A 17,076-nucleotide genomic window follows, 5' to 3' on the forward strand; every position below is an offset into this window, starting at 1 on the left:
AACTAGAGGTCATAAGTTAAAGATGAAAGATGAGAAGTTAAAGAGGAACATGAGGGGAAACTTCTTCACTTAGAGGGTCATGAGAGTGTGGAATGAGCTTCCAGCACAGGTTGTGCTTGCAGGCTTGATTTGAACATTTAAGAGAAGTTTGACTAGGTGTAGGGATATGGTCCCAGTGCAGGTCAATGGGAGTAGGCAGTTTAAATGGTTCAACATGGACTAGATGGGCTAAACTATACTTCTGTTTTTTATTTCTTTTTGTCTCTAACTTGATTTCTTAAATTAATCGTCTTAAATATTGTAATGAAAAATATATCTAGAATCAAATTTACATTTTGCTTAAAAACAAATCTATTGATTTGATTCTTCTTGTATTATATTCAGGGTTGTCAATTAGTTATATAATTAATAATGTGATAATCATATTTTGTATTAAAAGTATTGTAATGCGAAATATAATGGTTTTAACAAAACACGAAGAGTGACTGTGTGACATTGGATGTGTAAGTGATATTTAAGATTCTGCCCATCTACATGATTAAATTAAAAATAGAGAATCTAAGTAATTAATGGAATTCCATTTTGTTAAATAGCCTTACCATTTGTAGTACCTGATTTGATAGCTTACTGATGCAATAATTCTGTTTCAGAAAATCTGACGGTGGCTGTGCTGGATAGAAAGAATGGAACAGAACTGTATTAGGAAACAGTAAAAGATGACAAAGGGAAAGAAAAAGATTAGGATGGATGTACAGCAAAAGCACATAGGAAACATGGAACTAGGTTCCTTATGGGATCTTCTGATGCTGACAGTGTGATTTCATCTAGTGTGGCACTGAGCCATAGAAAGCAGTGAAGAACTTGGTTGACATCCAGTCTTTGCTGAGATAGTTGATGTCTGCTCAATTAGCAGAGAAAACACTAAAGTTTTCCCCGTATACTTGAGTCAATGGGAGTGTTCAGCATGATTCCCACCATACTTAATCTGCTATATTAACCATGTCAGCCAAACTTGAAGGAAAGTCAATTAGATGAGGTCAGGTTGAGTTTTTGGATCACTATAACTGTACCTTAGAGAAAGTTGGGTTTATCTATGTATGCTTGTATAATTTTTGAAAATTCTTACAAAGAATATTAGATATTTTCAGTCAGCCTATTTATATACACTCAATCAAAATTGGTATGTATTTATAACAAGTATCTTTCCTTGTAATTTGTCATACCCTGCCTTACAATTAAATATTTCCAAAGTTCACAGACTTCTATAAGGTCAGAAATCTATCATAAACACCAGCGTGTGTTCTGCTATATGTAAAGCATCTGATCAAACTTTCTCACTAGCTCCTAAAAAAACAGTGTGTCAGTAAAAGAAGTTATCCTCAGCTGCTAAAGGGATTTCTGAATCTCCCTCCAGCTATCAATTTTCAGAAATTGTGCTTCATTTTTTCCATGTGTATCATTTGATATCATTGTGATACTCGCTTCGGCTAGCGGCTTAATATAGGGGGTGATAGCCCCTAGCCCAGCCAAACTTAAGAAATCTTGTTTGGATGGATGCTGCACGATGTGTCCCCTCTTACAAATCAGTACAGACAGACAGACAAACATACTTTATTGATCCCGAGGGAAATTGGGTTTTGTTACAGCCGCACCACCAAGAATAGTGAAGAAATATAGCAATATAAAACCATAGATAGTTAAGTAATAATAAGTTAATCATGCCAAATGGAAAAAATAAGTCCAGGACCCGCCTATTGGCTCAGGGTGTCTGACACTCCGAGGGAGGAGTTGTAAAGTTTGATGGCCACAGGTAGGAATGACTTCCTATGACGCTCAGTGTTACATCTCAGTGGAATGAGTCTCTAGCTTAATGTACTCCTGTGCCTAACCAGTACATTATGGAGTGGATGGGAGTCGTTGTCCAAGATGGCATGCAACTTGGACAGCATCCTCTTTTCAGACACCACCGTCAGAGAGTCCAGTTCCACCCCCACAACATCACTGGCCTTACGAATGAGTTTGTTGATTCTGTTGGTGTCAGCTACCCTCAGCCTGCTGCCCCAGCACACAACAGCAAACATGATAGCACTGGCCACCACAGACTCGTAGAACATCCTCAGCAATGTCCGGCAGATGTTAAAAGACCTCAGTCTCCTCAGGAAATAGAGACGGCTCTGACCCTTCTTGAGACAGCCTCAGTGTTCTTTGACCAGTCCAGTTTATTGTCCATTCATAATTGTATTTGTAATCCTCCACCATGTCCACACTGACCCCTTGGATGGAAACAGGGGTCACCGGTGCCTTAGCCCTCCTCAGATCCACCACCAGCTCCTTAGTCTTTTCACCCCAAAATAATAAACAGTACACAATATGTAATTAAACAATTAAGCTTTATAATTCTTTCTTTGACTATATGGTTTAGTAAAGAAACAAAAAAAAGAAAAAAGGGCCGAATCTTATTAAACACTCTGTTGCGCAATGTTGGAGCTCACTGATAAGTAAAGTCACTGATAAGTCCACCATCGACCTCTGATCATTGCTGCCCTTTGGACCCTCACTCCAAGTCCACATGTCCACCCTGTCCAGTGGTCTAACAACTCCCTCCTTACCTCTCCCCGGCTGAAAGACCACAAAAATCTCTCTTCCAGCACACAAGAAAGAACAACAGCATTCCTAACCCCGTTATCTCTAGTCATAACCCAAACATTGCTGCTACATAGAAACCATTACATGATCAGTGAAACCTTACAGCATGTTACATAGCAGTGAAACCCTAAAGCATGTTACGTAATTTTCTTGGCAAAATTATCTGGTACATTTTGCATCCCATGCAACAAATTTATTTCTGTCAGTTCAAACATGAGAAAATCACCAGATGCTGAAAATCCAAGCAACACACACAAAATGTTGGAGGAACTGAGCAGGCCAGGCAACATCTATGGAAAAGAGTAAACAGTTGTTGTTTCGAGTTCATCAGGACTCTCTTCCATAGATGCTGTCTGGTCTGCTGAGTTCCTGTAGCGTTTTGTGCGTATTTGTGCCAGTTCTTCTTAATTCTAATACATGTGTATTAGAATTCATCCTGCCATACCATTCTGGGACAGCTTGCTCTCCATATTATACTGCCCTGGCTTGGGTACTAGCTTGCATATCACATAGACAGGACACAATATCTGTGGTCAACCCCAATCAATGGATGGCCTCACCACTCTGGAAGCATGTTTGTTTAATTGTTTAAATTACTTCTAAAGTAAATCAGAATTTATAATAGTATTCTCTACACGACAGTCCAGATATAATTTAGTAATGGATAGTGCCGGGGCAGGGAAGATGACCTGCGCTTGGTTTTAGAAATAATTGCACATAGAAAGATGTGGCTTAAAAAATTCCAAATTAATTATTGTACTGTACCTAAACATTTATAGCTGTTCATGTTTTAATTTTGTTTTGCTACTTATTCTGTCAACATTAATTTTCTGTGTTTTGAGAATGAACTTAACGGTAATTTTATTTAAAGGGCAAAACCCTTTTAAAGTTCATTTCATAATTAGCTTCACTCTATCATAGATGATAGTAATTTGAGATTTTTTATATGACGTCTAGTTTTCTTTATCAACTATTTTGAATATCTAATAACATATAACAAGCTAAGATAGGGTCTCAACAGTTTAATTTTCTACTGTTTCCTGCTTTCTGTAGAATTCAGTGATCAAATATGAATGCAAATAAACGCAGTGGCAGGCCATGCCGCCTTGTCTGTATTCATGCAACACAGGAGATGCTGGAGGAACTCTGTGGACGGACCAGGAAGCATCAATGCAGGGAAATGGACTGTTAATATTTCAGGTTGAGACCCTTCATCTGGACTGATCTAGAAGTCTAGCCAAGAGTCTCAACCAAAGGGTCACTGTCTACTTCCCTCCATAGATGCTGCCTGATTAACTGAGTTCCTCTAGCAACTCAGATGTTGCTTCAGATGTCAGCATCTGCAGTCCTTTATGACTCCATAGTCATTGATTTAAATCCTTACTTGACTATTGTAATGTCATGACAAAGTATATATATTTTTTTACAAAGTAGCAATGCTGGTGAAATTTCCACAAAATAAGCTATAAACTACCTCACTTCTGATCCTATGTGCCAATTTCTGCATTGATTTTAAATTTTAATTACCATCAGGAGACATGAGGCATGGTTACCTCAAATAAACAAGATGTGACTAGCAAGTATCTAACTAACTAGGTCTTAAACTACTGAAACATCTTTACAGATGAATGACAGTTTAGAAAACCACAGATCTAAGTTTACTGATAACTTAAATATTGATAGCGCTGCTGTTTAAGATGGTGCTGGTGAAGCACAGTGACGACTTGCTGGCAGCAAACACAATCATTATTTACGTTATTAAGCACACTATTTTTTGAAAATGATCACTGCAATCAATAGCCTGTAACTTCTCTTTCGGAGCTGAGTTTCTGAGCCACCTGTATTGGGTTTCTTTGTTTTGTTGCTGTTTGTAAGGATGTGAATTCCAAGGTTGTATAAAGTATACATACTTAGAAAATAAATACACTTTGAACTTTGTACAATGCATGCACTTTTAATTGATGCATTTGGTTTCATAGATCTGTTATAAGAAATTAGCAAAGTTATGCTGGTTGGATTTCAATCTGCACCTATGTGAGATTGAAATCTAGATGGCATTGATTCATGTTAACTGCTTGTTTTCTGGCAGGTAAAAAACCATGTTGGTCATGAGAATTTCAGTTTTGTCCAAGGTAGTGGATGCTATTGAATCAGTAACATGACAACATTACACAGCGTACAAATTAATTATGAATTAATCAGAACTGATAATACAGAAAGGTAACTGTTAATAATGCAGAGTCATTATTATTTTCACATGTTGCAGGTTGATGAACTAATGAGACAGGAGCTGAAAAACTTAAAAATGGCAGTGGACAGGGCTAAAAGTACAAAGAAAGGAAAGAAAGATGGGAAGAAGGTAAGTGTATGAGATGCGTTTGTTTTACTTGTTATTTATTTTATTTAGAGGCACTGTGCAAACAGGCCCTTCTGGCCCAATGGGCCGCACCAATCTAGCCATATCGCAGGACAAATTGCAATGACCAATTAACCTACTAACTGGAACATCTTTGGACTGTGGGAGGAAAATGGACCACCTGCAGAAAACCCAGGTGTCCACAGGGAGAACATACAGATGCTGCCGGAATTGAATTCTGACGCCCCAAGCTGTTAGAGCATTGCGCTTACAATTTTGTGGAACGTAGAACAATATGCACAGGAACAGGGACTATGGTGCTCAATTCTGTGCCAAGGCCATGATGTAAATTAATTGATGCAATCCGACTGCACATGGTCCATATCCCTCTACTCCCTCTCCGATCATGTGTCTGCTTAAATGCCTCTTAAACATTTGTGTGGTATCTGCTTCTACCATCTCCCTGGCAGCTCCTTCCAATCCAAAAACAGTAATTATCTTTTAAACTTTTCCCCGCTCAACTTAAATCTATGTCCTCTGGTATCCAACATTTCCAATGTGGGAAAAAAGACTATGCAGCCTTTGTCTAACTTCTATAAGTTAATATACTTCAACCAAGCAACACATACAAAATGCTGGTGGAATGCAACAGGCCAGGCAGCATCTATAGGAAGAAGTACAGTTGACGTTTTGAACCGAGACCCTTCGTCAGGACTAAATGAAAGAAGAGATAGTAAGAGATTTGACGGGGGGGGGGGGGAATCTGAAATGAAAGAATAAGACAGGAGGGGGAGGGATGAAGCTAAGAGCTGGAAAGGTGATTGGCAAAAGGGATACACAGCTGGAGAAGGGAAAGGATCATGAGACCGGAGGCCTTGGGAGAAAGAAAGGGGAAGGGGAGCACCAGAAGGAGATGGATAACAGGCAAGGAGTAATTGTGAGAGGGGGAGAGAAAAAGAGGGGGGGATGAATGAATGAATAAATAAGGGATGGGTTATGAAGGGGAGGAGGGGCATTAACAGAAGTTAGAGAAATCAACATTCATGCCATCAGGTTGGAGGCTACCCAGACAGAATATAAGGTGTTGTTCCTCCAACCTGAGTGTGGCTTCATCTTGACAGTAGAGGAGGCCATGGATAGACATACCAGAATGGGGATGGGACGTGGAATTAAAATGTGTGGCCACTGGGAGATCCTGCTTTCTCTGGCAGACAGAGCATAGATGTTCAGCGAAACGGCCTCCCAGTCCGAACACCTACACTCTGTCCGGCACAGACTGGAAAACCGTTTCTCTGAACACCTACACTCTGTTGACGCAGACTGGGAGACTGTCTCAATGTGTCCAAACAGAAGTTTTATATAGCTATGATGTGACTTACCATGTTTTATATTCAATTCATAGGCCAATGACTTTTTTATATTACCTATCCACTTTTGTTTCCATTTTCTGGGAGCTATGGACATGCACCTGAACATTCTTCTGTTCGTCAGTGCTCCAATGATCCTGCCATTTCCTATACGCTGTCCTCTGTAAATTTGCAGTATTCCACGACCCAGTGCACAAATTCACCCCCAGCCTGACATGTCTCATTTCCTCCTTCTCTCCTTAGCTTTGGTCTGGAGGCATCTGTCCTTGGGGAAGCCTGTTGGTGGGTGTGAGTGGGTGGGTGGGTAGTAAGGTGGAACACAGTGGCTTATTTTGCTGTTGTTGTCTTGTTATGTTCTGTTGTTCAAAAATGAGAAAATCTGGACATGCTGGAAATCCAAGCAACACAGACAAAATGCTGGAGGAACTCAGCAGGTCAGGCAGCATCTACGGAAGAGAGTTTCAAGCTGAGATCCTTACTCAGGACCGGAAAAAAATCCGCCTGTCGTGCTGAATTCTTCCAGTCTTTTATGTATGTTTTGTGTTCCATTGTTCTTGTTGTTACTCCTTGGGTTGTTCTGCTTAACATTGTCGGCATGCTTATGTTGGTGTCAGAATATGTTGCAACATTTGTGAGCTGACCCCAGCGCATCCATGAGTGTTTTGGTTGTTCATGCAAATAACACACTTCACTGTATGTTTCAGTGTACATGTGATAAATAAACTTGAATCTGAATATTGGAATCTGAATCTTGCATTTGACCATCCAAAATGCAACACCTCACATGTTTCTAGATGTAACTCCATCTTCTATATCTCTGCCCACTTTTGAAACTGAACCATATCCTGCTGCATCCTTTGACATTTCCTTGCTATCCACAACACCACCAATTTTCCTGTAATCTTTTATTCATTCATGGTATATTACAAATAACAGAAACCCCAGCAGTGATCATTACAGAACACTGTACATTACAGACCTCCTGTTAGTGAAATGCCTCCCACTGTTATCTTCCTGACTAACCCAATTTTGTATCCAGCTTGCAGACACACTCTGGATCTTATGTGACTTAATCTTTCAGACCAGTCTATCAAGAAGGAGATTTCCCAGTGCTTTGCTAAAACCTATGAAGATAACATCCACTGTCCTATCGGCAGACACAAACTCAATGGCTCTCCATACGGCTTTAGATCACCTAGACAACGCAAACACCTATGTCAGGATGCTGTTCATTGACTATAGCTCACCATTTAATACCATCATTTCCACAATCCTGATTAACAAGTTGCAGAGCCTGGGCCTCTGTACCTCCCACTGCAACTGGATCCTTGACTTCCGAACCAGAAGACCACAGTCTGTGTGGATTGGTGATAACATATCCTCCTCGCTGACAATCAATACTGGTGCACCTCAGGGGTGTGTGCTTAGCCCACTGCTCTACTCTCTATATACACATGACTGTGTGACTAGGCATAGCTGAAATACCATTCATAAATTTTCTGATGATACAACCATTGGTGGAATCTCAGGTGGTGATGAGAGGGCATACAGGAATGAGATATGCCACTAGTAGAGTGGTGCCGCACCAACAACCTGGCACTCAGCATCAGTAAGACAAAAGAGCTGATTGTGGATTTCAGGAAGGGTAAGACGAAGGAGTACACACCAATCCTCATAGAGGGATCAGAAGTGGAGAAAGTGAGCAGCTACAAGTTCCTGGGTGTCAAGATCTCTGAGGATCTAACCTGGTCCTCACATATCGATGTAGTTATAAAGAAGGCAAGACGGCAACTATACTTTATTAGGACTTTGAAGAGATATGGCATGTCAACAAATACACTCAAACACTTCTATGGTTATACCATGGAGAGCATTCTGACAGGCTGCATCACTGTCTGGTATGGAGGGGCTACTGCACAAGACCAAAAGAAGCTGCAGAAGGTTGTAAATCTAGTCAGCTCCATCTTGGGTACTAGCCTACAAAGTACCCAGGCTATCTTTAGGGAGTAGCATCTCAGAAAGGCAGCGTCTGTTATTAAGGACCTCCAGCACCCAGGGCCTGCCCTTTTCTCACTGTTACCATCAGGTAGGAGATACAGAAGCCTGAAGGCTTCAGGAACAGCTTGTTCCCCTCTGCCATCCGATTTCTAAATGGACATTGAAGCTTTGGATGCTAGCTCACTTTTTTAATATATAGTTTTTCTGCTTTTGCACATTTGAAAAAAATCTATTCGATTGATTTACTTGTTTATTTATTATTATGTTTTATTTTATTATTTTTTTCTCTCTCTGCTAGATTATGTAATGCATTGAACTGCTGCTGCTAAGTTAACAAATTTCACATCACATGCTGGTGATAATAAACCTGATTCTGATTCTATCATCATCAATAACCTTTGCTATGCCCTCAAAATAAATGCTGAGATTTGTCACACAGGATTCTCCTACTCAAAACCATGCTGACTATCCCTAGTAAGTCCGTGCTTCTCTAAACGTGAGTAAAGCTTGTCTCTAAGAATCTTCTTCATTAAGTTTCTTACCATTGGTTTAAGGCTCGCCAGCATATAATTTCAAGGATCCTGTTCCTCTTTCTAAACAAATGAACAATATTGGGCCTTCCCCAATTTTCTGGGACCTTGCCTGTGGCTAAAGAGGATACAAAGATCTCTGTCAAGGACCTAGCAATATCCTCCCTTACTCATTTAGGGCAGCCCTCACTTCCTCCATGCATAAATTCCATTGTTTGACCTTGAGGAACCCATTCTTTTTTTTGTTGTTGCCCTCCTGCTCCTAATATGTATAAAATGCTTTGAGATTCTCTTTACCAAGGATATCTCGTGGCCTGTTTTAGGCCTCCTGTTTAATTCCTTTCCTGCTTCCTTTATATTTCTCAAGGACTCTTGTGTGTTTACAACTTCCTAAATGTTACACATGCTTCCTTTTCCTTTTTGATTAGATTTGCAATATTTCTTTTCACCCAGAGTTCCTGAGTCATGCCATCCTTGTCTATCTTCCTTACAGAAACATATTGGTCCTGAATTATAACCCACTGGCCTTTAAACAACGTAAGTCAGATGTGGACTCAACCTGATATTGCTCATAATATACTTATGGAACCTCTTAGGATTCTCTGTAACACTATCTTCATAATATATACATTAAACCTCTTAGGATTCTCTTTTACCCTATCTTCAAGGATACTTATTCCTCTTTTACTCTTCTGATACCCTTATACTACTTAAGAGATTTGCTTGATCCCAACTGCCTCTACGTACATGACACAAAGCTCCTTTTTCCTGCTGAAAATGCCATGTCACCCCGTATTCCCTGCCAGACCTGCCCTTCACTCTAATTGACCTCAAATTCTTTCACATTTAAAGTGTTTTCACATTAAAAAAAACTCTCACCTGCCAAATATCCCTTTCCCTGTTAATAGCTTCTCCCAATCAAACTTTTCAAGTTCCTCTTTAATGCCATCAAAATTGGCCTTGCAGAAATTTAGGACTTTAATTTCTGAACAATCCTACCTTCTTCATGAATGTTTTAAAACTAATAGAATTAAAGTAATTGGTCCCAAAGTGCACCTCCTCTGATAGCAACCACTTGCCTAGTCTCCTTTCCCAACAAGAGGTTGACTATTGCCCCTTTTCTAGCTGGGCCATCTTAATAATGCTTGAGAAAATTTTCCCAGACACTTGTAAAAAGTTCTGCCCATGTAATCCCTTAGCACCATAGCTGTCCCACTCCAGTAAAGGGAAATTAAAATTGGCTACCATTACAACCCTATTGATCCTACAGTTCTCTGTGATTTCCCTACTCATTTACTCTTCTAATTCCTGCTTAGTATTGGGAAGGCCTACAATACGATACCATCAAAGTAATCATTTCTACATTACTCCTGACTTCTATACACATAGCCTCGTCAGACATTCCCGCAGGAATATCTCAAGTACTGTTGTAATGTTCTCTATAATCAAAGATGAAACTCTCCCTTTTCTCTTACCTTTATCACGTCTGTACATCTGCATTTCAGATCTTTGAGCTACCAATCCTGCAGATCCCTCAACCATTTTTCTCTAACAGTTATAATTTCACAGTCTCATGCATACTGTATATTCATGTCTTGAGTTTGTCTACCTTCCCTGTCTGGCTTCTTGCATTAAAATAAATGCTGGTTTGGGTCCCATCCCCTGCCCAACTAATTTAAAACCTTTAGAGCTCCAGCAAATCTTCTTACCAAGATATTGTACCCCTGCCCTACCGACCCATTCCAGTTTAGGTGAAACCTGTCCTGCTTGTGCAGGTCATGTCAGCCACAGATAAGATCACTTTTGTCCAAGAACTTGGACCCTTCCCTCCTGTACCAGATCCTTAGTTGTGCATTTCTCTGCCCTATCCACCTAGGACTTTACTAGTGTATGGTATCATAATTAAACCCCTGAGATCCTGCTTTTTAACCTACCCATTTCCCTATATTCACACTGTAGATCCTCATATCTTTTGCTACCTGTGTCATTGGTACCAATAATCAAACTGCCTCTGATTATTTTCCATCTCCTTTGAAAGTATTCTGCAATTGCTGAAATTTACACGGAGTTTTCCACCTGTGTTCCTAACTATAAAGTCTCCTACCACAGCAGCCTTCCTTGACTCCATTGTTCCATACTGAACATCGGAGCCAGTTAAACTATCACAGACTTGGCTGCTGCTGTTCTCGTCTGAAAGGCTATTCCTTTCAACAGTATCCAAAACAAGATACAAGGAAATCCTTCATTCACGGCCTTTACTGGAGTTTACCGTACTACCTTTTAGTATGACCATCTCTCTAAAGCTTTAAGGCTCCTCTCTGTGATTCCTGGGTGAACCTAACTGCAACTCCCATTTGCTCAATATGATCAGTCAGCGTCTCTACTTGTAGACAATTACAAAGGGATGGTGGATATTTCCCATAGTTATGGTCAATCTCCTTGCTGAAGCCTCTTGAGGCAAAGCCTAAGCATTTTTACATCAAACACAGCCTCTTCAAACTCGTAGCAGCCATTCTCACAATGACCACTTCAAACTGGCAGCTCCATCAAAGTACGTCTCCTTTTATATGCTGTCTGGTCGGTGAGTCTCTGAAAAGAAAACGCTTTCCTTTGAAACTTACTCTTAAAATTGTTTCTGCACTTCCCAGTCACTCCTAGGCCTGTGGAAGGGAAAGAAAATACTCCTCTGAAGTTTACACCTTTTTAAGTTCCTCTCTGGTCTTCCTACTCACTGTCAGGCCATTCTTCAGTGGTATTGCTAAAAAATGACTTAGTGCTGAAGCAACAAATGTAATGCTTACATTACACTTTAAGTGTCTTCAATTGCCTTCTGGTTGCACAGTTCATATGGCAAATATGTTCTGATTTACTGTATAGTTCAACTGGACTCGTAAGTCACCATGGTTTAGTAAACTTCAAGGCAGACATAGAGAAAATTAGAATTGATCCTCAAGTTAGGACCTAAACAGGGAAGTGGATTTACTATGCTAAAAGTGGTAGATTAGGAGCAGCTGTTGTGGAAAACAATATCTCATAAGAATTTAAAATCAAGACAGCAATAGTTCAGAAACAGTATGTCCCTGTGACAAAGTTGGTAAGATTAAAGGACTCTGGTTAATGAAGGATGTGGTATGTTTGACCTGGAAAAGGGAAAACTCATGTCAGCTCTTGGGGCTGATATTAAACTGTTGGAAGAACTCAATTGGTAGCAAAGGGATAGTTGACAGTTCAGGTCAAGTCCCTTCATCAGAACTGTGAATATAAAGGAAAGATGGCCAGAATAAAGAGGTGAAAGGAAGGGGTACCACAGGGACTGTGAGGTGATGGTTGGAATCAGATGAGTAGAAGATTACGGACTGGGGCAAGGGATAACTTTGAGACAGACTGGTGAATGATAGATAGACACAGGTAGGTAAAATAAAATATTGTGCAGATGGAGACACATTGGAAGAGGGGAGGGAGAAACCAAAGGCTGGGAGGTGATAAGTGGAACCAGATAAAGGGCGTGGAATTAGCTGAGGGTAGGGCTAGGGAAAATGGAAAAAGTGAACAAAGGGAGAGAGACCAATGGAAGTGGGAAAGGACTTCAGGAGGTGTAGGTTACCTACTGTTGGAAAATTCAGTGTTCATATCAGATGGCGCAATACCAATCGAGGTATTGGTTGCATGTTATTTCCACTCCCCTTCCTAATCCTACACCGATCTCTCTGGCCTTGGACTTCTGCACTGCCAAAGTCTAACTGGAAGACCAACACCTCATATTTGGATTCCATTTGTATAGCTTTCAACCCAAAGATATGATTTTTTTAATCTGCAGTTAACTAATTCTTCATCCATGCTAAATATTATAACTAATAATATGAAATCTGATCTTATAAACTAGTATGTAACATCATATTGAATAACAAGTCTAAGTATATAACACATTTTGCCTTCCCTTTATCAGGACTGCTGGCTCTGTCTTTAAAGAACTCCAATAAAATTGTCAAACATTATTTTCATTTTAAAAAAACATATTCACTCTGTTGTACAGAACTATAATTTTCTTTGTGCCCTATTACTACTTCCTTAATAATGGACTCCAGTATTTTCCCATAGAGAGCCTAAATGACCAGCTTTCTTCAATACTCATATTACATATATGGTTTTTCAAATTCTTGAGATCCCTCCAGAATCTTGGAGTGCATGAACAATTGTAAAAGCTGTCCTTGTGTACAGACATCACTTCATGGGGATATGTCAGCTTAGTTTTTTCCTTCAGTGATAATTGTTTTAAATTCCTTTTCCCCTTTTTGCTCCCTAACTGTTTGTTATTCTTTGTATATTTTTGAGCCTTTATAAAGCAAATGTAAAATATTTATTTAGTGTCTCCAACATTTCCTTAATCCTCAGTATCATTAACCCGGGTTCAGTTTCTGAGTGAAGAACGTTTACGTTTACTGATCTCGTCATTTATATGAAGTATTTGAAGTTTTACTATCTAAATTTTATGTTCTTCATTATATTTACTCTTGCAATTCTTTTTTACAAATCTTGGTCTTCCTTCACATTAAGACAAGAGATTCTGTAAATACTGGACATCTGTCCTTTTTCTGAAATTGACCCAGTCTTCAGGGAAATGGCTCCTCTTTAAAAAAATTAAAGGCCTTTTCATTCAATTTAATTCCTCCTTAATATATTTAGTTAACCATGAATGGATTTCCTTTCTCGTGGAATCTTTTGCCCAGCAATCAGACCCATTTGTGTCTGTATTTTATGAAAAAATTGCTTTTAAAAGCTTTTTTGTGTACATTAGATCAAAATAGCAACTACTTCATGGTTCATGATTAGCAACCATCAGGAAATTGGCCAAGTACAACTGCCTGTAACAATGCTTTATCTGTCTGGAATCAGTCATGCAGCCCACGATGTCATTATGTCAGTTGTAGCCAGTTTTATGATAACTTTATACAACTTGCATAGTTATGCCATGATTTAGCTCAGTTGTCATGAAACTGGATATAAAGAAAGGAAACAAGAAGTAAATTCAGCACAAAGAAATAAGGAGTAAACTCAGCAGCATATCAGCAAAAGGACATGATTTAAAGAACTCCAACAGTGCTGCATACGGACGGGAAAGGTATAGGGATATGGGCTAAAAAAGGCAAATAAGATCAGCTTAAAGGGACACCTAAATTGACATAGACAAGCTGAGCAGAAGGACTTGTTGCATACTCTATAATGTTCAACTCACGACAGAAACAGGACCTTTTCAGACCAAATTGTCCATGTTGACCATGCTGCCAATCTACATTAATGCCATTTGCTTACAACAGGCATAGGTCCCTCTTTATCTTCCCTATCCAAGTACCTGTCTCACTATCTTTGAAATATTGTCATTGTTTCTACCAATATCACCTTCCCTGACAGCTTTTTCCTAATACAAGAATGAGTCTATCCCTTGCTGGACTCTGCATACTGCTTTAAAAAAAGGATTAAATTTATGAATTTAGCATAATTAAGCCCCTTGTGCTATGGTAATCACAGTTAATAACAGAAAAGTTAAAATTCTCAACTACTACCTCTCTTAGTACTTTTACACTCCACTGCAATTTACTTAAATTGTGGTCCTGCTAATTCCCACTGACTATTTATTGGAAAGCAAATAGTATCAAAGCGATTGCCTCGTTCTTATTTCCGGTTTCTATACTGTAGGCCAGACCCTCCAAGATATCCTCCCTGAGTACTGCTAAAATGATTTTTCTGATCAGCAGTGCAACACCTCATCCCCTTTAGTATTTCCTGCTGTCATGCCTGAAGCTTCTGCACTAAAGAATATTCAGATGCCAGTCCTGCCCTTCTGTGATTGCAATAACATTATGCTTCCTTGTGGGGATCCACACTCTTCACTCAACCAGATTACTTAAGGCTCCTTGCATTAAAGTAAATCTAGTTAAGCCGATTAGCTATCTCATGCATCCTCATCTATCCCTGTGTGCTCTTCCCACTGGTCATGCCTGTGAAATTTTCAATATATGAAGTAGCCTCCTCACTTGCTGTGCTGGCATTCTGGGTCCCGCACCCTGTCTTAACCTGAGAGCACCTGTTTGTACAGGTATATTGGTTCCTTTTCATGAAGTCAAAGAATTAGGCAGCATGGAAACAGGGCATTGGTCACTTTGTCTACCTGATCTAGTCTTGTTACACTGCATTTGACCCACTTCAGTCGAAACCTTTCCTATCCACGTACCTGTTCAAATGTCTTTTAAATGTTGTAATTGTTCCTACTTCTACAGCTTCCTCTGGCAACTTGTTCCACATACCCACAACCCTCTGTCTGAAAGGGCAGCCCTTCAGGCTCACTTTAAGTATTTTACCTTAAACCTATGTCCTCTACTTTTAGACTTCTTACTTGAGGGGAGGGGGTGTGGAATCTGTGCCTAAGTAACCTATTCTATATCCCACACGATTTTATAAACCTCTATAAAGTGCCATTCAGGGAAAACAGCCCAGCCTATCCAATGTGAATCTGCAATCTCACTTCAGTCTTGTTCAGCTGCAATGTGACATCCCATCTTTTTACTCAGTGCCTTGACTGATGAAGGAAAACATGCCTCATGCCACCTTCACTAAACTGCCTAATTGTCTTGGGACTTCTAGGGATTTATGTACTTGTACCACTAACTCTAAAATACTCCACCTACGAATAATGCCACTTACAGTACCTTTTCATCCATATTGTTGATGTACAGTATGTGACAAACAATAGCATTAATCCCTGTACCACACCTTTTATTACATGCCTTCATTCTGAGACTACCCCTGCACTAGCAAACTCAGACTTCTTCCACTGAGCAAATTATGCATCTGATTGGCTAGCTCAACCAGAATCCATGTGACCTAACCTTCTGACCAGCCTACTATGCCTACTTGTCAAAAGCCTCACTAAAGTCTACATGGACAGTCTCTACTACTATGCCCTTCCCTCATCAATGCTTTTGGCTATCTCTTTAAAAAATTCATCTAGTTGATGAGACTTTTATTTCCCATGCACAATGTCATATTGGTTGGAATGGTATCAGTCCATACCATTCTAAATACAGATAGGTCCCATGTGTTTCTCAGAATCCCCTCCAATAATGTTTCCACCATTTATGTAGGTGACATTTAGTTCTGCAGCTTGTCCTTGCTTCCCTTCTTCAACAAAAGCATTAAGTTGGCTACTTACCTGTAGCTAACAAAGATGCAAAGCTCTCTGCCAGGATCCCAGCAAGTTATTCCGTTGTTTCCTACAATATCTATGAAACACTTGGTTAGGATGAGGAAGTGTATTTTTTTATTTGCTGCAAGACCACTCAGACCTCATTTCTCATGCTTTTCAGCAGAAAATCCTAAAAAAAAAGTAGGGAATTCAGCCCTGTACGTCACAGGTAAAGCCCTCCCAATCATTGAACACACCTACATGAAACTGTGGTGAACTACATATACCTGTCTGGACACGCCCCTCTGCTGACTGCTCCTGTGGCTTCTCCCACAGACCCCTGTATAAAGGCGGTTGGAGGCACTGCTCCCCCCTCAGTCTCCAGGATGTTGTGTGGTCGTTTCTTGCAGCTAATAAAAGCCTGTTGTTCGCCTCCCATCTCCAAGAGTTATTGATGGTGCATCAGAAATGTTGCTGGAGAAAAGCAGATCCATCATAAAAGATCCTCACCACACAGTCCATGCTCTTTTCTCACTGCTGCCATCAGGTAGAAGGCACTAGTGCCTCAAGACTCACACCACCAGGTTCAAGAACAAAAGGTTTCTACAGTTATATTAAAAGCAAGAGGATAGTGAGGGATAAAATTGGCCCCTTAGAGAATCAGAGTGGTCAGCTATGTGTGGAGCCGAGGGAGATGGGAGAGATTTTGAACGATTTCTTCTCTTCAGTATTCACTAAGGAGAAGGATATTGAATTGTGTAAGGTGTGGGAAACAAGTAAGGAAGTTGTGGAACCTATGACAATTAAAGAGGTGGAAGTACTGGCACTTTTAAGAAATTTAAAAGTGGATAAATCTCCAGGTCCTGACAGGATATTCCCCAGGACCTTGAGGGAAGTTTGTGTAGAAATAGCAGGAGCTCTGACGGAGATCTTTAAGATGTCATTAGAAACGGGGATTGTGCCGGAGGATTGGCGTATTGCTCATGTGGTTCCATTGTT

At 40.0% G+C, this 17,076-nt stretch overlaps 1 protein-coding gene across 3 annotated transcripts in view; it reads left to right on the plus strand.

Annotated features, from left to right (window-relative positions):
• The window catches only part of LOC132392757 (dynein regulatory complex protein 11-like), a 185,850-nt gene that overhangs the window by 90,661 nt on the left and 78,113 nt on the right, over nt 1-17,076 (plus strand). For all 3 annotated transcript variants that reach the window (XM_059967073.1, XM_059967076.1, XM_059967074.1), the window contains exon 11: nt 4,913-5,005. In XM_059967073.1, coding sequence (XP_059823056.1) covers nt 4,913-5,005 — 93 coding nt within the window. The remainder of the gene's footprint in view (nt 1-4,912; nt 5,006-17,076) is intronic.

This window comes from Hypanus sabinus, chromosome 4, assembly GCF_030144855.1.
Source record: "Hypanus sabinus isolate sHypSab1 chromosome 4, sHypSab1.hap1, whole genome shotgun sequence".
Lineage (NCBI taxonomy): Eukaryota > Metazoa > Chordata > Chondrichthyes > Myliobatiformes > Dasyatidae > Hypanus > Hypanus sabinus.